This window comes from Sapajus apella, unplaced genomic scaffold (genome assembly GCF_009761245.1).
Source record: "Sapajus apella isolate SASKATOON/1434 unplaced genomic scaffold, GSC_monkey_1.0 scaffold23, whole genome shotgun sequence".
In the NCBI taxonomy this organism is placed as follows: domain Eukaryota; kingdom Metazoa; phylum Chordata; class Mammalia; order Primates; family Cebidae; genus Sapajus; species Sapajus apella.
The window spans coordinates 15348450-15372626 of NW_022436963.1; the positions used below are offsets into that span (position 1 = coordinate 15348450).

Sequence of the window (24177 nt, forward strand, 5' to 3'; positions counted from 1 at the left end):
ACACACATATATATTTGAGACAGAGTCTCTACCCAGGCTGGAGTGCAATGGCACCATCTTGGTTCACTGCAACCTCTGCCTCCTGGGTTCAAATGATTCTCCTGCCTCAGCCTCTCAAGTAGCTAGGATTACAGGCACCCACCACCATGCCTAGCTAATTTTTGTATTTTTAGTAAAGACGGCGTTTCACCATGTTGGCCAGGCTGGTCTTGAACTCCTGACTTCGTGATTCACCCGCCTTGGCCTCCCAAAGTGCTGGGATTACAGGCGTGAGCCACCTCGCCCGGCCACAAATATCTCTTTGAGACCCTGCTTTCTTTTGCATATAGCCAAGAAGTAGCATATGGTAGTAATTTTAATTTTTTTGAGCAACTGCCATACTGTTTTCCACAGCACTGCATCATTTTACATTCCCACCAACAGTGTACAAGGGTTCTTCACCCACACTTGGTATTATTTTTAATAGTTGCCATCCTAATGGGTGTGATGGGAGATCTTTTTAGTTGTCACAGTTTCCAGGGGCTGCTACTGGCACCTAGTGAGTAGAGGTCAGCGGTGTTGCGAAACATTCTATAATGCACGGGACAGTCCTCTGCAACCAAGAATTAACTAGCACAAGATGTCAACATTGCCGAGGTTTAGAAACCCCAATTTAAACAGTCAGGTTCATCTTTCATAGTAAAACTTATCGCTCCGTGCCTGTGTCCTTTTTCTTTGTCGAAATGCACAAAGGCAGAGACCACCCCTAAATCTGGAAAGTGAGGGAGGACTGAGAAGAATGGCAACATTTCTTTTATTCAAATTTTATTGGAAGTTTACAAATGTATTACAGACATCAGTAAAACATCATATCCATTTTACAGGGCACGGATCTCAAGCAAAGTGTTCAGAACAGTCTCTGGCAGAGCCCACACCAAAGGCCTGTAGTAGACCTTCTTCACAAATAGCTGGACACTCAACACGGAACACAGACTCTGGCCTGCCTCGCCTTCCCAGGCCCTTTGAGGTTTTGTTTATGCACTTGAAATGAAAGCAGGAGATGGGCAAAGCAATCCTGTGGAGGAAATAATGAGTTTAGGAGAGGAAAACCTGCTGAAGTCCTAATTTGCTGAAAAAAAAATTAATTAAAAAAAAATGAAGGACTCATTGTCCTTAGAATGTCGAGTCAGGGTCCATGATAGAATCATCACACTTTATGGAAAGATATGAAAATCTATTAGGTAGGTTTGAGAACAGGCCTTATTGATAAGTAACTCTCTCTGAAAATTTTAGAAAAGCTTGGTTAGAGACCTGTTGAACATCAATGGCCAAATGCCGAGCAGAGTGAAGGGATATCTCAGAGAACTCTCAGAATAGAACAAGACGATTTTTCTCTATCCTATTGATTCATCATATTCAAAGCACAGAAATGTTTTCCTAACACTACGTGACTTTCCCCTCCTTTATATTCACTTGAGGAAAGCTAGTTTTGTCAGCAGGAAGAGAGCTTATAAAATAATATGGCTCCCAACAGTGAGTCATGTTTTATGGGAGTCTTGTGTTGACTAGGCTACTACTATGAGACAATGGAAAAAGAAACCAATTTTTTCTTCATCTTAACCTTGAAGACTACTTCCAAATGGCCCTACAAATAAGCTCTGGTATCTGCTGAGGCCCCAGAGGGACAAACCACTGGAGACAAGGCAAAGGCCATTTCCACTTCTCTTGTGCTTAAAGAAATGTACCTCAAAAGGTGGCGATCTGAAACTGCCTTCAAAAATTGGCAGTGGAGGCTGGGTTACTGAGTCCTGCATAAGCAATGCTGTCTGAAGAGCCCATGTTAAAGCCCTGAAGGTGCAGAACAGTTGCTAATAGCAACTGTCCTGGCATGAAGTATTCAGATAACTGGTTCAGTTTTCCACTTCCCTTTGTCATGGGCGGATCTTCCTTCTTAGGCTTAAGCATCTGTTTTCTGTTAGAAATACACAAAGAGCGCTTCTCCTTGGAATTTAAATATTTTTTTGTTAGAGGGTGGGATTAGATGAAGAATAAGATCAAGTCTTACCTGACCTCTGCAAAATGAAGACTGCCTATAGTAATTGGCAGAGAACATGAAAATGGCAAAGGAGGTGAAAGAGATTTGTTGTCCTTTAGCCTAAGAAGTCAGCTTCCTCCAGCCTCCACAACCTGGGGTGGGTGGGTGGTGGTGCTGGTGGTGGGGAAGGTGAATTGGAGTCTCTGAATTATTTATAAATATTGCTTCCTAAATGTTCCTAATTATGCTTCCTAAAATGTTTTTGTTCCATGGCAAGAGAACCAAGGGTGGAAAGACAGATATAAATCAGTTTACAAATAAGATTTGTCATCAGACCAATAAGATTAGTTCTGATCATCTAGTCCTGGCTGGTTGGAGTGTTGCAAAGATTTCTCAGGCTGCATCCACATTCTCAGCAAGAGTATACAGTGATGCATTGGTTGTATCTGCTCAGCTTGTGGAGAGCGCAGAGCAAGTGCCACATATATGTCATCACGGGCCCCACCTGAACTCAATAGTAGCTAGTAGTACCCAAGAAGCAAAAAGCTGCAGCAGAAGGAAATAAAATGTTGTTATAGTGCAGGAGCATCCTACAGGAAGCGAGGATTATGAAGCACTGCTTCCAGGTCCTGTATTAGGAAGACAAAATTGCTCATTCGCTCGGCTGGTTGGGATTAGAAAGGAAGGACTGAAAAATAAAAGGTGAAAGTGGAAAGAAGGTGTCAAACAACCAACAGCACGACTTCTTCCTCAGACGTATGAAAAACCAGGAAACACGGTTCTGCTCTCCCTTAGCTCATTCACCGTCACACTTGGTAGAGATCCCACAACTATATGACAGAAGGAAAGGTCCCTGAATACCATGCTCAATGCCACCTGGCTACCAAGAAGCCTTTTCACCGTACCAAGGGTGGTATGGATTTGCACAGCCACTCAGGAAACTGTCAATGACTTACACTTCCTGGGCCTGGGAACAAGCCAGCTATGTTCCTATTGAATTGAGCAGCAATAGGAAATGTAGTTGCAGTTGTAACCAAAAGACAAGAAGATCAAAATTAGGGGTGGGAAAAAGAAGAACCAGGGCATTGGAGAAGACAGGACACTGGGAAAAGATTACTTTTCTGGAAACCAATCTGAAGAGTAATCTTCCTCTTAGATCACAATTCCATCTTCTGAAGATGGAATTGTGATCTAAGAGAAAGTGAGTACAGGCCCCGTTCACAGGAGGAACTTGGCCAATGAGAGTTAACGGTTGTGATGGAGGAATTAGGGGAGGAACTTAAGTTGTTGCCTCAGGAAAGAATGCACTGGGAATGGGATTCTGGGATGTGATGTGTGAGCTATCACTAGCAGGTGGAACTCCCAATACAATGATGTCCTGCCCTCAATAGGCCATTCAGTTGGAGGTTCTGCCATCATTGTAAGGAACTGGCCTTCCTCATTCAGCATTCTCTGTAAGGTGCCTGGCTGCATTTGGGGTAAGAAGAAATCTGCAATGGTAGAATAGAGGGAGGTAATCTTGCTAGTAGACGGTTTGACCCTGAAGATTGTATCTCATTACATCCCAAGTTCTGAGCAGTTCAGTCCCTGGATGCTCTCTGGGCTTCTAGACTAATGCCTCCAGACCCCTTTGGGCACTGGTCATGTGGCAGTTTCTAGGCTACCTTCTTTCTGCTGATGGTGGTTGAAGCCTTCTTTGAGAAATGTAAGAGGTACTCTGAGAAAAACAGTTAGGAAGCAACTTTTACTGGGAGAATTTCTTTCACTGGCTTTGGGGCCACAGAGGACAGACATGTTTTCAACCGTTTGCTAAGTTAAGTGATCTACTTTTCCCCTTCTCTTTTCTTTTTCCAAAACTGCCTTTTTTAGTTTCATCAATCAAGGAACTTAAAACTCCAAATTGGACTCGCCCGATTTCTACCAGAAACCTGCCACTTTAGTAGCACGGTGTTGCAAGTTATTTCTTAATCAGTTTGCCAAGCAGTTTACAAACTTACTATACAAACGTAATAGAGTTAATTCTCCGGAGGCTCGGATAATTAATGAAGCATTTAGATATGAAGATAGCATGCGGAAAACAGCCACAACCAACATGTGCATTGCTTTTTTTAAAAAAATCAGTGACAATGACAAGTGTCATATTAATACCTGAAAAGCAAATTATTTTAATACATCCCGAATGGAGTGCCATTACCATGTCCTTTACAGCCTTCCTTTCCTCAGACCCATCTAGGATGGTGTCTGAAATGCCGCTTTTGACGTTCTCTCCATAAAAAATACTAGAAAATGTTAACTACTATACTGAAAAGAGATCACGCTCACCTCACCATGGCAGATGGCCACTGAGATACACCGGGCACTACATCGACAGTACATCTCACTACAGGTGGGTCCTCCGATGGATTATTTCAACTGCTACAATCCATTAAGGGGAGGAGGAGGATGGAAGAAAGAAACCAAGTGCTTCATTTTTAACTGAAGCAAGGTAGGGAGTTTTATTTTACTATAAACAGCACAACCGTTAAATGTCTTCATTAAGCAAACTCACTTTTGAGCCCATTTTCTGTCTGACCAACAGTCCTCAAAGTTCAAAATGGAAGTCCCCTCCCAACAAAGCCTGATTTTTAAAGTCATTGCACCACTGAAATCTCAGTAGCTCAACCTTCCTGGGTAACCCAGATACTCTGGTTACTGAGCTGGTTACACTGGATTCTTTCTACGAGCACTGGGAGCTCTTCAAGGTGGTTGTCACCTGTCCTCTGTTCACTTCCAGTTCTTCTTTTCCCTGATCTGTCTTCAGATTCTCCTTTAACTTCTACCCTTGACCTGCTTTCTGTTTTCAAATTGCCTTGTTCCTTGTCCAGGCATGACATGCTACACACCGTCCCTCCCAGAGCGCCCTCAGAATCCTTCCGTCCCTCAATCCCAAATGCTTAAGTTCATTTGCTTTGAGGACACCGGTTGTCAGGCTAAGGCAGCAGTTCTGTCTGCCTTGGTAAAGGAAAGCAGATAATACAGTCCAGGAAACATGAGCACCAGAACATAATGCCACACTCAAAACAACGTCATGCTGACATCACACAACAGCACCACTCACAGTCACTTTTACTTTCCCCAAGGGATAGATCAACATTAAGTAACTTCAACATTCCCAGCAGGGATGGCATTTCTCACAGAACTTTACTGACACTGGTTGGTTTCTCTAATTGGCAAAAATTACATTTGCAATTAAAAAAAAATTACTACCACTTTGTAGAAAGTAAATTCTACTGAGGGTGGGAACAGACTTAAGGATGGCTCCTTAAGATGGAATGGAGCATAAAATGCTTTGGGTCTAATTATTATTATTTTTTTAGCCACAAAAAGCCAAATTGAATATATTCCTTTGAAAAAGATCTCACTGACATGTAAAAAATTTTTATAGAAAAAAAAAAAAAAAAAAAAAAGGTGGTACCGGGCCACCTTTTAATACTACTCAAAGACAATGGTGGATGTGCATGCAAGTCCCCACTGAGTCCTACGATATAGAAATTCCTTTGATATTACAAAATACAAAAATATTTTATCAGAACTCTCATTTACATTGCATTTACAATGGACATGTAAATAACTTAGTCTTAGGTCCTGGCTAATAAACAAATTACTTACTGAAAAAAGGGTCCTAAAAGTAAGAGAACTAGAGAGGATAAAAACGAGCGGGAGACAATTTGCCATCTTGTGAGATGGCAACTCAACACAGAACTGATGGGAAGGAAGTGACCAACCCTGGCCTCGATAGAGTCTACTGTGTTTCCAAAGTGAAATGTGCAAATAATATTCAACATGCCAAGAACTGTGACTACCTATCGAGTCAATCTGTAACCTTGCCTCCATCCACTGACAGCATTTTCCCTTTTCTCCCCCATAAGCCACCCCCAAAAGCGCTTTAACATTTAAAACAGTGCAAGTTTCTGAATTTACATTCTTAGCTCCCAACTTCTCCCATTCCCTGATCCCAATCGTATTAAGAAATGATACAGTTTTTGCTCTTCTGTCTTTTCCTGCTGTGCAACTGTCCTCTGCCACCTAACGTGGAAGATTTGGGGAGGCCGTAGGAGCTGTATTTGTGCAGCAGCTCATCGCTCGTGACGTATCGCAGGCGCGCTGGCTGGGGGATGGGTTCTCCTAGGAAATAGCCCTCGTTGTCAGACTCTGAAGACGAGGAGCAGGTGGAACACCAATCATACTCGGCGAAGTAGGGTCCCCATCGGTCCCCAAAGGCATTCTGCAAAGCCAGGTCCGACACAGTCCGCGGGCACTGGCCGTACAGGTCCCTCCGGGACCCATGCCCCATGCTCTCCTGGAAGCTTCGCTGGCGCATGAATTGGTCATAGTCCTCCCTGGCTCTCAGAGGGGGCCTATCTTTTAACCGAGAGATGGCCTCGCGTTCGCTGGCCAGGTGGAGGGCGTTGTCCGAGCGAGAGCGTCGGGAACGCCTGGACCTGTGAGGTCGGAAACGGCGGTTGTCGTCGCGCGAAGTAGCCCTTCTCCGGGTGCGTTCGCTCATGGGCTGGATCCTCACGCCCTCCTGCCCTGGCAGCTTGCTGCCCGGCATCCCTCCATCGAAATCAAAGCTCTGATGCATCCTTCCGTGGGACTGCAGGTCTCTGTAGCCGATGGGGTTGCTGAGCTGGTGGAGGTTTCCCTCCATCTCCTGATACTGCTGGGCAGAGAGCAGGCTGCGAACCGACTCTGCGCTCCGGAACTGCATGGACGAGTTAAGAGTGCCCATGTTGCTCAGCTTCTCAGACACATTCATTCCAGAGTCTTTGCTGAGGTCAGGCATGGAAAATCGAGAGAGGTGCTCCTGGCGCTTGGCACCACCATCGGCAGAGAGACCTGGGGGAGAGAGGAGGGGACCACAGAGATTAATACAAATGTGCAGCAATGGGGATCACTGTCACTGCTGGTCATCTATCCAGGGTCATTACATACTGTTGTGCAGTTGTGTACTGCACAAGGGCCCTCTCAGGGGCACATGTGCCTGTGAGGGGGCTCTCTCCATCCCACAGCAGAGCACTATCTACCTAGAGGGGGCACTTGCTTAAAATGCATCCGGAGATGTATTTTACCAGTTACTAATTCCTCCAAAGGCTCATCAAAGTTACTGACAGCCCACTGTGTATCTTATGCATCATGCTTCCTCTATTTAGAGTTTCACTTTGCAAAGCACTTTAATTATGTTTTTGATTCTAAGCTCTGTAGGACAGATATTTTGGATGAGGAAACTTTAAGCTATAGAGGCTGGAAAATGCCCAGGCTGTTTCTGGCAACCCTGAACACTGGTTCCACAATACTGGGCCAGTTCACTTCTCTGTCAGCCTGCAGCAGTTTCCTGCTTTGCCTGCTGTCCCTAACTGGCAGGTGGCTCCCTATCTAAAGTGTCTTGGACACTAAGGGACTCCCTAGGTATAGACAGAGAAATATTTACTCTCTGAGACCATTCAGTGAATGCTCCAGGGTTGTAAATGGGTCCCTAGCAGCCAGAAGATGTGAGTAGGACCCCAGCGTACCCCTCCGTCTTATGAGGAGGGACCTTTAAAAGTAAAGCAGTGGCTCTGATGCTATCTAACAGCAGGTGTCCCAGCAATGAACCTCCATTTCCTAAGTGTCAAATGATCTCCTGCCATCCCAGAGACAGAAACCATTTTGAAGGTAGTGGGAGACACTGACTTCAGTAACTTCCATTTTGCTCATCTTCAAGCAGAGCTCTCAAGGACATGTTTAAGAATGGGCCAGGTGACAAAGTTTCAGCATTTTCCACTCATTATCATTATACATGGCAAGGATCAGCGATTTTGCCATTTCTGGTCATAGACAATATGTCTTTGAATTGCAATGGTCCATTATTGCCCCTGCCACTGATTATTCCTGCTCCTACCAGGGCCTCCAGCTTCCTCTTCCCTGACAAAACCTAAAGCCATGTTATGAGCACCTTGTAAAACTACTTGGCAATATCTATTAAAGCTAAATACAAATACACATACATGCATATGGATTATGAATAAAGCTGCTCTGAATATCCTTGTCCATTTTTTGTGGACTTATCCATTTCTGTTGGGTGTATGACTGAGAGTAGAAACTGCACAATTCTCCATCTTCACTCTTGGTTTTACAACAAACAGAAGTTAGTAAGAAGGTCCAAGAAATAGACAAGGGTATTCAGAGAAGCTTTCTTGTAGGAGCCCAGAAATGAAAACAACTCAAATGTCAATTATCAGGAAAATGGAAAATATATTGTGGTTTTTCTGCCATTCCCCACTAAAAGGAACCCAGGCTTTTTAGAAAAATGGCCAATTCCAGGATAAAGGCAAGGACATTAAAAGAACCAACATCTTGTTATGCCATAAGGAAAGTATTAAAAATAAGATAAGATGGGGATTTGTCAGAACACAGGGCCTAATTTGAAGGGGCCCCACTGGCCAAATCTGAACAATTTGAGCATTAAAATCTTTAAGGGAAGTAATGATTTTTAAAATGCTGAGACAAATAGGAATTCCCAAGTCTATACTGATAACAGATAAAACATAAGTAAATAAAAAAATAGATGGGAGAAAAGAGAGGGCTCTGCGTATAGTGGAATGCTGTTGGCAGAGAGAGTTCGCAAGGAGGAAAGGGGTGCCAGATTTGGACAATCATTTTATAACCATTGGAGGTAGAGTGCTTCATGCAAGAATCCAAAAGTATGCTAAATTTAGGGGGTAAAATTTGATGGGAGAGAGCGTTGTTTTAAAGTGTTTCCCTACACATTGCTGATTAGTTGCAAGGGAAGAATTAGTAACTAAACAACAGTAAAATCAGACAATACCTTGACCTGGAGTTCAAACTTAACAACCCCGGTGAGATGCAACTACACCCTGCATGCCTCCAGGTGAGAGGTGCTGAGAAGGGCACACTATCCCTTATGTAGTATTCCGGTCAAGAATGCACTTCCTGATTCAGGAGGAAACATTAGACAGATCCCATAACACTTGTTATGAAGAAAGGGACTGTAGTCTTAAGGCAAGGCTGAGAAAATGTTTTAGATTAAAGGGTACAAAAGAAACCTGACAATTACAAATAATACCTGATCCTGGACTGGAACCTTCTCTGTAGGGAAAATAAACGCTATAAATCAGGGGTTCCCAAACGCCAGGCTACAGACCACTTAGGAACTAGGCCACACAGCAGGAGGTGAGTGGCCCTCCTCACCTCCTGCTTCATCTGTATTTACAGCCGTTCCCCATTGCTCCAATTACTGCCTGACCTCTGCCTCCTGACAAATCAGCATCAGCATTAGATTCTCATAGGGGTGCAAACCCTATTGTGAACTGCTCATACAGGATTTAGGTTGTGTGCTCCTTATGAGAATCTCATGCCTGATGATCCAACACTGTCTCCCATTACCCCGGATGGGATCGTCTAGTTGCAGGAAAACAGGCTCAGGTCTCCCACTAATTCTACATTATAGTGAGTTCTGTCATTATTTCATATATATTACAATGTAATATGGAAATAAAGTACGCAATAAATGTAATGCGCTTGAATCATCCTGAAGCCATCCCCAACCTCTGGCCCCAGTCTGTAGAAAAATTGTCTTCCACAAAACTGGTCCTTGGTGCCAAAAAGGTTGGGGACTGCTGCTATAAAGGATAATTTTTGGTCAACTGAAAAAAAAAATGGAACATGGGCAATAGATAAAAGTATGCTAAATTTACTGTGGTTAATTAATAATTGTGTAACTATGGGAGAAGATCTTTATTCTTGGGAAATAGATATGGAAAGATACGGTGGTAAATGGCCCGAATGGATACAGCTTGCTTTCAAATGGTTTATAAATAAAACGTGTGTGTGTGCGTGCTCATGTGTGTGCATGTGAACGTGAAAGAACAAATGTGGCAAAAGGTTAACAATGGATCAATCTACATAAAGAGTACATTGTAGATGTTTTTGTTGCATTTTTGTAACTTTTTGATAAGTCACATTATTTGCAAATAAAAAGTTTAACATTGGAATATATTCATGTGATATGGTGGTTTTTAATTCTGAGGGAAATGTGGAAACATCTGGACCCATTTTTGGTTGTCACTATTAGGATGGGATACTACTGGCATCTAGTAGGTAGAGGTAAAGAGATGCTGCTAAACATCCTACAATGTGCAGGGTGGCTTCCTCCACCCCACACAGAATTTACCAAACCAAAATGTCAACAGTGTCAAAACTGAGAAAACCTGATATAATGAAATATTACACAATAGTGAGAACAAATAACTACACCCAATTACATGGATGTATCTTGTAGAAAATGCGTGGAGATGCAAAAAGAATATGTGCTGTACGATTCCGTTTATATGAAGTTCAAGAACAGGCTGAAGCTATGTATAGTGATATAGGTCAGGGCAGTGGGAAGGGGTATGAAGAAGGCTCCTAGGGCATTGCCATTGTTCTATACCTCAATCTGGATGGTGGTTGTAAAACAATACACATGTATAAAAATTATCTGAAGTGTACTGTTAATATTGGCTTACTTTGTGTAAGTTATATCTCAATTAAATGGAGTAAAAGTAAAGCAACTTTTGGCCAGGTGTGGTGGCTCAAGCCTGTAATCCCAGCACTTTGGGAGGCCAAGGAGGGTGGATTACTTGAGCTCAGGAGTTTGAGACAAACCTGGGCAACATGGTGAAACCCCTTCTCTACTAAAAATACAAAAATTAGCTGGGCATGGTAGTGCATGCCCGTAGTCTCAGTTACTCGGGAGACTGAGGTGGGAGGATCACCTGAGCCCAGGAGGTTGAGGCTGCAGTGAGCCAAGATATGTGCTGTACTCCAGCACGGGCAATGGGAGCGAGCCACTGTCTCCAAAAAATAAACAAATAAATAAAGAAAAATAAAGCAATATTTGTTAAAGGGTCCAATTTTAACATTGGATATGTCTATAAAGGGTACAAAGGAAACATGGCAATTACATATAATACCTGATCATGGACTGGAAACTGTTCTCCAGGGAAAATAAATGCTACAAAGCAGGGGTCCCCAAACCCCAGGCTACAGACCAGTTAGGAACCGGACCACACAGCTGGAGGCTATCTGTAGTGATACAGGTCAGGGCAGTGATGGGGGTAGGATGAAGGCTTCTAGGGCACTGCAATTGTTCTATAGCTGAATCAGGATGGCGGCTGTAAAAGAAATTATTCTGCCAAATATCATATACTCTAATAGTTAAATTTCATTCCTGGGGTAATTGTCAGGGCAATAGCAGCTGGGTCCTCCTACCTCTTGCTTACTCTGCTGCTTCTCTCTGACATCCAAATCACAAAAGCTGATTTACAACCACCTAATCACTTCCAGAGCCTCCCAATATGAAAGCAGAGAGGAGAGGATAACAACCTAAGATGATGAATGAGTGGTCTGAGTGGACGAGCTCTAATAAGAAAGGAAAGAAAACATCTTCAAACTCAGGTCTAGAAACAAAGGTAGAAACAATGATCTAGGCAAGGCTTTCCACCCTAGCTCTTGAATAGAATTAGGGTCAGCATAAATAACTTGGCAAATACTATTAATACCCCAGCATGCTGTTTTCTGGAACGTGTCTTTTATAAGCCCAGAAGTGAAATGTTTTTGAGAGCATCCTGCTTGTGAACAGATTCCTATTTCTGTGAGGAGGTGACCTTGAAGAAGAGCAGCTTCTATTCTGCTGGGAGGTGTACTGCCCTCTGGTATCATGCTTCTGCATCCTAGGAAAGCCCAGGATACCCCGAGGCGCCCCCTTGGAAAAAGAAAAGTGCTTGGTCAGAGTAGAAGGGCCCTGTTACACCAGTCTACTATCACTTTTACCTAAATGTAAGCTATTCATTTCCCTGGAGTATGTGTGGGTGGGACTGGAAATACTACCTGCTCACTCTAGAGAGGAGAAATGCCTCTTTTCTAATTCGTTAACTCAGATTTTCCTCCAGGGTATTTTTGCATGTAGGACATGAACAGAAAGGCCAATATTGACCAAACATGAGCAATAATTGTGAGCCTCTAAAAAGGGTGCTTCTGTTGTTAATTTCATTACTGGCAAAACCCAGAGTCCTTATGCAGACCTGAAGGCCCTACGTGACTTGGCTCCCTTCTCTCTCTCCAAGATCATCAACTAAAACACTCCTCCTCTCTTAACTCTGCTTCAGCTGTGCTTACATTCCTCCCCCTCTCCCCAAACACAACAACAAGCTCATTCCAGCAGGCCTTGGAAAACTCTCTGGTTTGCATGCCTGACTGTTTGTTAATGTCCTGGTGTAGCTGTCGCCTCCTCAGTGGTGTCTACCCTGAACACTCCTTCTAAAGTAGCAAAGTTAGTTGTCAACCACTCACTCTTGCACTTGACCCTTTTTAAAACTACCCACCCTGACTTATTAAGGTCATATGTAAGTTTGTAACTGCATGAATCCCCTGGGAGCAGGGATCTTCTCCCGACTTTTCAACGTATTCTTGCAGAGCTGGCAGTGGCCAGCACCCTTTGGTACTCAATACATACTTATGAAATAAAGGTAAATGGATTCTCATGTTATCCACAGCTTGGAAAAAAACAACCACCCTCTGACCTGGAGGGGGTCAGTGCTGTGATCCACATCAGTGAGATTCCAAACATCAGGAACAAAATACCATGACTGCACCTGTCAATCTACATCTCTGGTATTCATTATATAGCCCACCATCTGGGGTTTCTCCAATTTTAAAGTCAAAGTACATGTGATTTATAATGAGCTCCCTGCACTGCAGAAATGTTTTCTCCTTGTTAATCACAGCTCTGGTGTTCTGTTCAAATTAGCAGCTGATAATGTCCTCAAGATGAAACTGTACTGTCACAGGTCACACTCCAACTTGAGAAACACTCCTTCCCTCTAACTACGGACAGAACTGAAGAGCTACTTTCTGGCTGGGTAACTTGGGAAATTTTTTGAACCTCTTGAGATGCATTAGTAAGAAGGGCATACTGATAGGATGTGAGTGCTGAAGCTGCAGTGATGATTAGATGAGGAAAAATAGACTTTTCCTTTTTAAGGTTCATCACGACTATGATCCTTTTGTGTAGTTTTTGTTTCACCTCTGTCTTCTTGAAGGATCAGCAGCTCCAAGAGGGCAGAAACTGCACTCCTGTTTGCTCACCCTGACCTCAGCACCTGGTATTCAGTATGCAGGAAGAAGGTTTAGTGAGGCCTAAAAGTCCCCAAGGAAAGAAAGCATGCCTCGACTGTAAATGCCCTCCAGACATTTACAACTCATACTTGTGATTTAGCTCCCTTTCAGTAGAGTTTTTCCTACATTATTTATTATTTATGTGCTGAGGCAGAGATGTGAAGAAAATGGAATCGTTTAGAACAGGGGTTTGCAAACTAAAATGGCCAATGAGCCAAGTCCAGCTCACTGCTCCCTGCTTGTTTTTGTAAATAAAGTTGTATTGGAACACAACCACACCTATTCATTTGCATATTGCCAAGGAATGCTTTCCAGAGGTGAGGAGTTGTGACAGACTGCATGACCTGCAAAGACTCAGTGATGTTAAAGGCAAACAAATACTTGTTGAATGCCTGATTATATGGATGAATAAATTTGAGAAACAGGGCCCGACACAGTGATGTTCACTTAAACACCAGCCGCTGTCTCTGTGCCTCCAAACCGTGGCTGGGATTCCTCCTCTACAGAGATGAAGTTCGACTCTTCATTCCATTTGTCTGTGCTGAACAAGACACAGTGTTGAAATATTGCAAATCAATAGAGTCCAACCTAATGGGTCTCTAACATGCCTTTACTCTCCTGTAATAAACACATTTTTCTTTTCTTGTTGCTCAAGCCATGGTGTGTGTGTGTGTGTCTGTGTGTGTGTGCACAAGCACATGTGTGATAGGGGAGGTGGGAGCTGCAAGCTAAATTTGTCAGAGAGCTCTGGCTGAAGCGCATAGTCTGGGGCAGCATCAGTGCCCCCCACATCCTCTGGAGGACCTGGCAGAAGAATCCCACCTGATGCTAAGGAGACACAGATGCCAGGTCATTTCCCTCTCAAGCAGAGTTCTGTTTTCTTAATTAACAGAGAGGGTTTTTTTTCCCTGCCAAAGAATGCAGCCTTTATGAGAGGTGCTCAGGGTGATGATAGAGTTAAAGGCAGTAATTTATCCATATCTGAAGGGTCAATGTGACTGGGAGCTACGCAATCGTCCATGCACTGCAGGGGTGCAAGTTCCCACAAGATCCTTGGCCAGTCTTCTACAAAGAGAGGTCAGTATCCCATTCAGCCTGCAGTTCTCCACAGTTTATCTGCCAACATGAAGGTGCAGCTGGGGCATTCTATGATACGCTGGCATTTCTGTCTGAGCAACGTTCCCGTCTCTACAAATAGGAAGTCTCATAGAAACTGGCGTCTGCAAGAAAATCAATGCCCTTCAAAAAATGCTCAAGGTCTGTTGGAACAGAAAGAAAATCTTTGCTGGTGCCCTTCCCCCATGTCTTCTGGGGGCAGAAGGTATGCACCCAAGTCCAGAAAGAAGAAAAAGCAGACTAAGATTGAACGGCGGACCTTAGACACATCTTTCTGTTTCTTATTTATTGTCCTGTCTCATCCTACTCTGCACAAGAAGACAGAGAGCTATGTTTCTGCCAACTTCAAAGATACATTACCAGGCACGGTGGCTCACTCCTATAAGCTCAGTGCTTTGGTAAGCTGAGGTGGGAGGAGTTTCTGAGCCCAGGAGTATGAGACCAGCCCGGGCAACACAGTAAGACCCCCTCTCTACAAAAAACAAACAAAAAAATTAGCCAGCCATACTCATGTGCACCTGTAGTCCCAGCTACAGGGGAGGCTGAAGCAGTAGAATCACAGTTACAGGGATCTATGGTGACACCACTGCATTCCAGAACCTTTAAAAACTTTTTTTTAAGCATTCACATTTCACATTTCTGTGCAGTAAAGGAAATAGCATCTACTCATCCCTACCCTGCAGACATTTACAACTCATACTGATGATATAATTTCCTTTCATTAGGGTTTTTCCTACATGATTTTTGCTTTCTTTTTCATTGGGACAGAAACATGAAGAAAACAGAATTGTTTAGAACAGGGGTTTGCAAACTACAGTGGGCAATGGGCCAAATCCAGTTTACTGTCTATTTCTGTAAATAAAGTTGTATTCGAACACAACTGTACCTATTCATTTGGATGTTGGTGGTGGTTGCTTTCCAGAGCTGGGGAGTTGTGATAGACTGTACGACCTGCAAAGCCTCAAATATTCACTTTCTGGTCCTTTACAGACACAGATTGTCAACCTGTCGTTCAGCATGCAGCAGCAAGCCTGATTGCTACACGGTCTAAGCCTCTCAGATCACGCAAAAAGTGTCCCAAGGTACATATTTGTTTGTTTGAAGCCTGTGTTGGGTAGCTTGATCAGGTCCCTTGAGATCCTTTTTCCAACTAAGTCAATCGATTTCATCAACACCCTGAACTTCAAATTGGCAACAGCTGGAGAGATACTGTCATCTGGGCAGTGAAGCTTAAACGCCACATGTTTCTTGGTGACAGGACATGGAATGGCTCAAACACAGTATGACAAAGAAGGCTGGGGGCGGGGACAGAAAGAGGAGAGTGAGACAATATGAATGCACTCAATAGTGTGATCTGTGGACTAGCCAGAATGACATCCCCTTGGGAGCTGGTTGAAACTGCAGACTCTCAGGCCCTCGTCAGGCTTGCAGAATTGAAATCTGCATTTGAACAAGATCCCTAGTGATTCCCATGTCTGTGAGAGTTAGAGGAACACCAAGATGACGGGAGTTTCAAGGACGATTTTCTTTGCAACACAAGGGTACTTCTTTCCACTGCAGGAAAGAAGACCCTCATACTTTCAGAGACTCTAATTCAGGGTTTCCCAACCTCAGTACTATTGACAGTTAGGGCTGGATAATTCTTTGTTTGGTTGGCTGTCCTGTGCACTTCAGGACGTTCAGCAGTATCACTGGCCTCTACCCACTAGATGCCAGTCACACATCCCTTAGGTTGTGACAACCTGGAATGTCTCCAAACATTGCCAAATGTCCCTGGGGGGCAAAATCGACCCCAACTGAGGACTGCTGCTCTAACAGATCCTGTCCTTGACCTGCTGTTTGACCATCGGCCAAAGGGAGGTCTGTTCCTGTCCACCTGTGTTGCAGTGAGTTAAACCTGCTCCATCCACCCTGCAGACAGGAGCCTCATTACAATGGGGGGTTGCTGCCCTGTTCCTTCTTTCTAGAGAAGGATTAACAGGGCTCTGCCTGGTTAGGTGTGGTATGTCCCTGAAATTGGGGAACTTTACAAGTTATTTTCTCTTTAAGCTCTTCTCAGAAAACTCACTTGCCTTTCTTTTAGTGGGTATCGAGAATTCCCCAGGGTTAAGTTGTTCACTGCAGGTTTGAAGGATTTCCTTCACTCAGGTTTTGAAATCCTGAGTTTTTGATGCCTCTTTTTTAGGTCCTTACTCCAGTCGCCGGCCTATCTAGCAAGTCTTAGGTGACCAGCAGGTCACAAGTTGGCTTTCAGTCAGTTACACATCTGCCATCTGCTCCAGTGCTATCAGAAGCAGAGCTGGTAGTCTAGGGAACGATTTCCTCTGCCAGCTGCACTGGGGAAGGGGGAGGAAAGGAGGAAGCCAAGCCCTGGGGCAGGGGTGGGGGATGGGGGAGTGTGCATAACGTCTTACTTCACACCCCCACCCTCCAGGCTTGCCTGCCTTCCCTTTCAGGGAAGGGCTGTTTAGGCCCAAGCTAAAGAACAGCCTCTTCACAACCAGCTGCTTCCAAAGAGGGCCATGACTGATTTTGGTTTTCCCAACAACAGTGGCTTTGTTTTTTAGCAGCTTTCATTCTAGGGACTTGCCTTTGAACTAGAGGTTGGAGAGTGACAAGCATTATAATGGGACTAGAATCTCTTACAGACCCGTACAGTTACAAGGACAAGTCGGATAAAAACCTGAATGTGGACTGGAAGTGTCTTACCTTCTATCCCTTTACTTGCTCATCCTATTAACTTCCTGATAAACCAGTGACCCCAAGAAAGATGGAGTCAACTTTAACGACCACCACTTGAAAAAGTGAAGGAGGAAACCAAGAAGGGACATCTTCCAGAATCACGTGGAGTCAATTTTAACTACTGCCACTCAGCTCCATGGAGGATTCTGGTTGTATTGCCACAAAGCGTATTGCTAATTGAAAGGACGCACAACAAATTCAGACCAGTTGAAGACTGTTTGCCAGAGTTTGCTCTGGGTTTACACTGACCCCATGCTGCTTTCTAAATCCATTAGTCTGGGTCAACAAGCAGACCATGCTGTATTTACTTGGGAAACACTTGACTACACGGGAACAAAAGCAGTGGTAGACAGTGGGCAGCCAAGAACCTGGAGACCCACTGGGTTGCTTCAAAGATCTTTGACAAAGCCCTGCTATTGCCAGGCACTGTGAGCACAACTGTGAACAAGGCCCTTTAAGAGGATATCTTAGGAGGATATGACCTAGCGCAGGGAAAACAGATAACTAAGTCAGCACAGCAACACCACCATTATAGACAATAACCACTAGGAAGGAAGTAAAAGGAATGCTTTGGACCTTCTTCGAGTACTGGAAAAGAACTCTGTGTCGGTGATGATTAGGGGGAGACCTAAAGGATGAGAAGGAGCCCACCGAGCCAAGGCCAGGGAAAAGTGTCTAAGCAGAGGGAGCAATAATATTTTGTACTGGAGAAGGTGCCATGTGTTCTAAGCTGTAGCAGAAGGGCAGTGACACTGGAGCGTTGTGAGCAAGGAAGACAGCAGCAGGAATCAGGCTCAGAAGGTGCACAAGAGCTGCAAGAAGATTATTCCTAATCTGGGTTTTGAAAGTGTCTTTCATGTGCTGCTGGCAAAACTAAAAAAAAGCAACTGAGAGGTGGCCCAGGGGACTGGTGAAAGCACTGGCTTTGGAGTTCACCTTCCAGGTCCCTTGAAGCTGTGCCTTCTCAGGCAGGCCTGGACTGTTTTGTGCTCAGTTCCCTCATCTGTGAAATGGGGCTAATCATACAACCTAAGGGAGAAGGTATTAAATGGGTTAATACACAAATTACTTAGAACAGTGCTGGTGCCGGGGCACCAAATGAAATGCTCAATCTGCTTACTGTCCTTCACTCCTATTTATTTGTCACTTTTAAAGCATTTTTATGCATGTTGTCATGTATGAAATTGCTGGGCATTGTTGTTATGCAATCTTTCCATGTGGGTAAAAGAGATCCAAGTGGGATAATTTGCCAAAGGTCACACAGAAGCTACTTGAGAACTCTTCTCACAACTCCTGCCTTTTACTATTGTGAATAGAAAAAGTAAAAGGAATGTGGCCAGAGTGCTAGCAGTCAGAGATTTGAGGCAGGAGGCAGAGAGGGAAATACAGATCCAGTGACACTCCCCAGCTTCTAACCAGCAGCTGCTATTAAAAAAAATCCTTTTTATTAATGTATAGTGTTCTACTGTATAAACATGAATTATATGCAACAACATGGATGAATCTCATAAATATAAAATAAAAGATATCAGACATAAAAGAACATGTACAGTATAATCCCATTTATATCAAGTTAAAATCCATCCCAAATCATCTATGCTGTCACATGTCAGAACAGTGCTTACTTTGGAGATGAGGGAAGAGCAGTGACTGAGAGGGTCATGAGGAAGCTTCTAGGGTGCCGATCACTGTCTACTGCTTTACTTGGGAGATGGCACCATGAATGCAATAATTCACTGAGCTGTCACTTAGGATTTTTGCATATTTCCATTTGTTATGCAGCTATATAATGTTCATGAGATTTTATCACTGAGAGGCAGGAATGCACTCATGATAACGCAAAAGGTAAATATGCAGCACTTACTATCCCCTACCCCAACACACACACACACACGTCCTCACAGCATGTCACTTACTTGTACGGCTAGCACACATGTATGGCTAGCACACATGGCTACAACTGGTGGCCAATACACTAAGCTTTATTTTTGGTCTCAAGGGTTAAATTTCCTTTTTGCCTTTTCTTCCCGCTACCCACCGCCAGCTTTTTTTGAGATGGAGTCTTGCCCTGTCGCCCAGGCTGGAGTGCAGTGGTGCAATCTCAGCTCACTGCAACCTCCGTTTCCCAGGTTCAAGGAATTCTCTTGCTTCAGCCTCCCAAGTAGCTAGGATTACAGGTGCCTGCCCCCACACCTGGCTAATTTTTTTGTATTTTTAGTAGAGACGAGGTTTCACAGTGTTAGCCAGGATGGCCTCAATCTCCTGACCTTGTGATCTGCCTACCTCAGCCTCCCAAAGTGCTGCAGGCGTGAGCCACTGCGCCTGGCTTCTTTTCATTTTAAGTTGGGATACACCAGGACCTTTGTCACCTATGCTCTTATCCCTGGCCAAATTTACACATTTATTATACCTGCCTGTCCATATCCTCCCCTTTCCCCAAAGACAGATGCATTTCCTACTGGTATCAGCCAACTTGATGGAGGAGATTAGACATTTGGATGAAAGTGGCTTATGGATTTAAGAGGCAAAATGCGATGTACTCTTTTAAGCTTGGGATCTTTGCTTCTCAAGATCTCCCTTCTCTATAGCTGGGGGTTGACAAAATGCCATTCATGACTTCATGTACAATAGAACCAATTACTAGATTGGCTGACGGATGAATGGGTACAACGGACAAGAAGATGGAACAATTTTTAAATGGAGACTGTATGGTATGAAGGATAATAAAGGGTGGGGATCAATAAATGGAAGGATAACTGAATTAATCAATGAATGGGTGTGATGGTGATGTATGTACAGAAGAGACAAAGTTTTGGGCTCTTAAAAAAAGTTAACCTCCAAGTGGGACCTAATTAAAGAGCTTCTGCACAAAAAAAAAAAAATCAACAGAGTAAACATTCTGCACAGAATGGGAGAAAATATTTCCAAACTATGGTCTGACAAGGTCTAATATACACAATCTATAAAGAACTTACCTGAATAAGCAAAAAACAATACCACCTCCAGTACAACCAGGCAATAATCTCATTAAAAACCCCATTAAAAAGTGAGCAAAGGGGGAGAAGGCAAGATGACCAACTCAATGCAGACAAGTGGAACAACTCCCACCAAGGGACTGAGATGACTGGCATGCTTTTAACAGATCTTCAGAAGGAGGGCACTGAGAATGGATAAAGGCAAGACACAGAAGCTGGGGCTAAAGGGTGAGAAAGCTGGGAACCGTGATGGGCTACCCTGCAGCAGGACCTACTTTTGCACCACAACAGCTCAGGGGGAATGGGTGAACTGAACTGGCAAGGAGCAACCCATTCTCTCCACAGGCCACTGGAACGCCAGAAGGAGGGGACCCTCTGACTACCATGGACACTCGAGGTGGCAGGGAAAGCTGCTTAGAGAAGGGGTAGGGCAACAAGCCAGCTGATATGGGGCCCAGAGGGTTTGGTGTGGGGGTGTCTGTAGTGCAGCACTGCCAGGGATGGCCAACCCCCTGGGCTCAACTTGCTCCCTTAAGAGACTTTAGCCCTGGGAGAACTGTTGGATCTGATCTCTGCAGGGTAGTCTTGCACATCAGACGGAGCTGGTCTGACCTGAGCACCCCTTAGTCTGCTAGCCTCTCCTGGGGCTCCAGCCTGGCCACATCTGCTTAGAGGGCAATCTTGGGTACCCTGGGTGTCTACACCATAGCTTCTGTGCCAGCGAACCTTGCCTGACTGGTGGAGAATTCCAGTGAGGTGGCCTATACAGCCATGCACGAGCCCATATGCTCCCTCCCCTCACTGCAGCTTCCCCAGGGTCCACAGCAATGCCCTACATCACTTTGCTGACTCATGTCTGCCCAGGTAGGTTTTGCTTTCCTTGCCCCACCAGTACACTGGAGTGTAGTCTGCAATCCGCAACCCCCAGCCACAATTGCAGAAGGAGCTTTGATGGGCACAGAGAAAGCAAATCTCGCCCCTGTCAGCATCCTGCCTTTGCACTAATACTTAGGAGAACAGTAGGTCATCCCACACCCTGAGGGATCACTCCTGCTTGCAGGACACAGAGAAGGCACCCAGACCTACTCCAGCCAGCACCCTGCCCCAAGCCAATACCACCTCCAGTACAACCAGGTAATGATCCCCCAGCAGGGGCCCCCCCCACTCCACCCGGATGTGAACACCCACAAAAAGGTAGGCACCCCTGCATCTGTCAGCACACTGTTACAGCTGCCACACCTTGGCACCCCAGTGTAGTGGACTCCAAACACTGAGGTACCAGATAACAAAGCTGGGGCCCAATACAAGTCCCCCAGAGTAAGAGCATATAATCTAGAGTTGGGAGCTGGGTGTTAGTCCCCCAAAATACCCCCAAAATGAAGCCAGTCAGCTGAATCCACCTTATACCATAATCAAACCCTCAAAGTCATCAAACAGGATAAAAGAAAAAAAAAAAAATCCAAAGGTCAGCAACCTCAAAGATTAAAGGTAGATAAGCCCACAAATATGAAAAAGAATCAGCACAAAAATGCTGAAAATTCAAAAAGCCAGAGTGCCTTCTTTCCTCCAAACAGCCACATCACCTTTCCAGCAAGGGTTCATAATCGGGCTAAGACTAAGATAGCTGAAATGACAGAAATGAAAATCAGAATATGGATAAAAACAAAGTTCACTTATCTCAGGAGTGAAACTCAATGCAAGGAAACTAAAAACAATGATAAAACAATGCAGGAGCTGACAGACAAAATAGCCAATATAGAGAAAAACACAACTGATGTTACAGAGCTAAAAAACCCATTACAATGCAATCACAAGTATTAACAGGATAGAATAAATAAAGAATCTCAGAGCTTGAAGACTGGCTTTTTGAAATAAGACAAGCAGACAAGAATAGGGAAAAAAAAAGGAATGAAAAAGAATGAACAAAACCTCTGAGAAATATGGGATTATGTAAAGGGACAAAATGTATGATTGATTGGTGTCCTTGAAAGGGATGGAGAGAATGGCACCAACTTAGAAAACATATTTCAAGATATCATTCATGAGAACTTCACCAGCCTAGCTAGAGAGGCCAACATTCATAAGATACTTCAAAAGAATATCATCCCGAAGACACATAATCATCAGATTCTCTGAGGTCAAAATTAAAGAAAACATGTCAAAGGCAGCTAGTGGGAAAGATCAGGTCATCTACAAAAGGAAACCCATCAGACTGACAGTAGACTTCTCAGTTAAAAGCCTCTAAGCCAGAAAAGATTGGGGGCCAATATTCAACATTCTTAAAGAAAAGAAATTCCAACCCAGAATTTCATATCTGGCCCAACTAAGATTCATAAGCAAAGTATAAATAAGATCCTTTTCAGACAAGAAAATGCTGAGAGAATTTGTTACCACTAGATCTGTCTTACAAGAGCTCCTGAAGGAAGCACTTAATATGGAAAGGAAAGACAACTGCCAGCCTCTATAAAAACACACTGAAGTACACAGAAAAGTGACACTATAAAGAAACCAAATAAACAAGTTTGTAAAATACCCAGTTAACATAATGATGACAGGATCAAATCTACACCGATCAGTACTAACGTTAAATGTAAATGGGCTGAATGCCACAATGAAAAGACAGAGTGGTAAGCTGAATGAAGAACCAAGACCCATTACCATGCTGTCTTCAAGAGACCCATCTCACATGCAGTGACACACAGTGGCTCAAAATAAAGGGATAGAGAAAAATCTACCAAGGAAATGGAAAACAGAAAAAAGGAGTTGCTATCCGAGTTTCTGACAAAACAGACATTAAGCCAACAAAGATAAAAAAAGACAAAGAAGGGCACTACATAATGGTAACGGGTACAAATCAATAAAAAGATTTAACTGTCCTAAATATATATGCACCCAACACAGGAGCATCCAGATTCATAAAGCAAGTTCTTAGAGACCTTCAAAGAGATTTAGACTCCCACACAATAATAATGGCAGAATTTAAGGCCCCATTGACAATATTAGACAGATCATCAAGAAAAAATTAACAAAGATATTCAGGACCTGAACTCAGCTCTGGATCAAGCAGACCTGATAGATACTACAGAACTCTCTGCCCAAAAGCAACAGAATATACATTCTTTTCATTGCCACATGGCATATACTCTAAAATAGATCACATAATCAGAAGTAAAATTCTCCTCATCAAATGCAAAAGAACTGAAATCATATCAAACAATCTCTCAGATCATAGCACAATCGAATGAGAAATCAAGACTAAGAAATTCACTAAAAACCATACAATTATATGTAAATTGGATGAGCTGCTCCTGAATGACTTTTGGGTAAATAATGAAATTAAGGCAGAAACTAAGAAGTACTTTGAAACTAATGACAACCAAGATACACCATATCAGAATCTTTGGGATGCAGCTAAGGCGGTGTTAAGCAGGAAATTTAGCACTAAATGCTCACATCAAAAAGTTAGAAAGATCTCAAGTTAGCAACCTAATGTAATAACTAAAAGAACTAGAGAAGCAAGTGCAAAGAAATCCCAAAGCTAGCAGAAGACACAAAATAAAAAAAACTAGGGCTGAACTGAAGGAGACTGAGACAGAAAAAAAAAACATTCAAAAGATCAATGAATCCAGGAGCTGGTTTTCTTGAAAAACATTAATAAAATAGACCACTAGCTAGACTAATAAAGAAGAAAAGAAAGAAGATTAAAATAAACACAATCCGAAATGACAAGGAGGATATTATCATTGACCCTACAGAAATGCAAACAACCACCAGAGAATATTATGAATACCTCTGTGTATATAAACTAGAAAATCTAGAAGAAATGGATAAATTGCAGGACACATACATCCTTCCAAGACTGAACCTAGAAGAAACTGAACCCCTGAACAGACCAATAATTAGCTCTGAAATTGAGGCAGTAATAAATAGCCAACGAACCAAAAAAATCCCAGGATCAGAGAGATTACAGCTGAACTCTATCCAGTGACCAAAGAAGAGCTGGTATCATTCCTACTGAAACTATTCCAGACACTGAGGAGGAGGGGCTCCTCCCTAACTTATTCTATGAGGCCAGCATCATCCTGACACCAAACCTGGCAGAGATGCAACAACAAAAACTTCCAATATCCTTGA

General features: G+C 43.5%; 1 protein-coding gene across 5 annotated transcripts in view; it reads right to left on the bottom strand.

Annotated features, from left to right (window-relative positions):
- Positions 1–783: 783 nt before the first annotated feature.
- The window catches only part of PRICKLE2 (prickle planar cell polarity protein 2), a 365346-nt gene continuing 341952 nt past the window's right edge, over positions 784–24177 (bottom strand). For all 5 annotated transcript variants that reach the window (XM_032290396.1, XM_032290397.1, XM_032290399.1 and 2 more), the window contains one exon: positions 784–6892. In XM_032290396.1, the coding sequence (XP_032146287.1) occupies positions 6018–6892 (875 nt within the window). In that variant the 3' untranslated portion in view covers positions 784–6017. The remainder of the gene's footprint in view (positions 6893–24177) is intronic.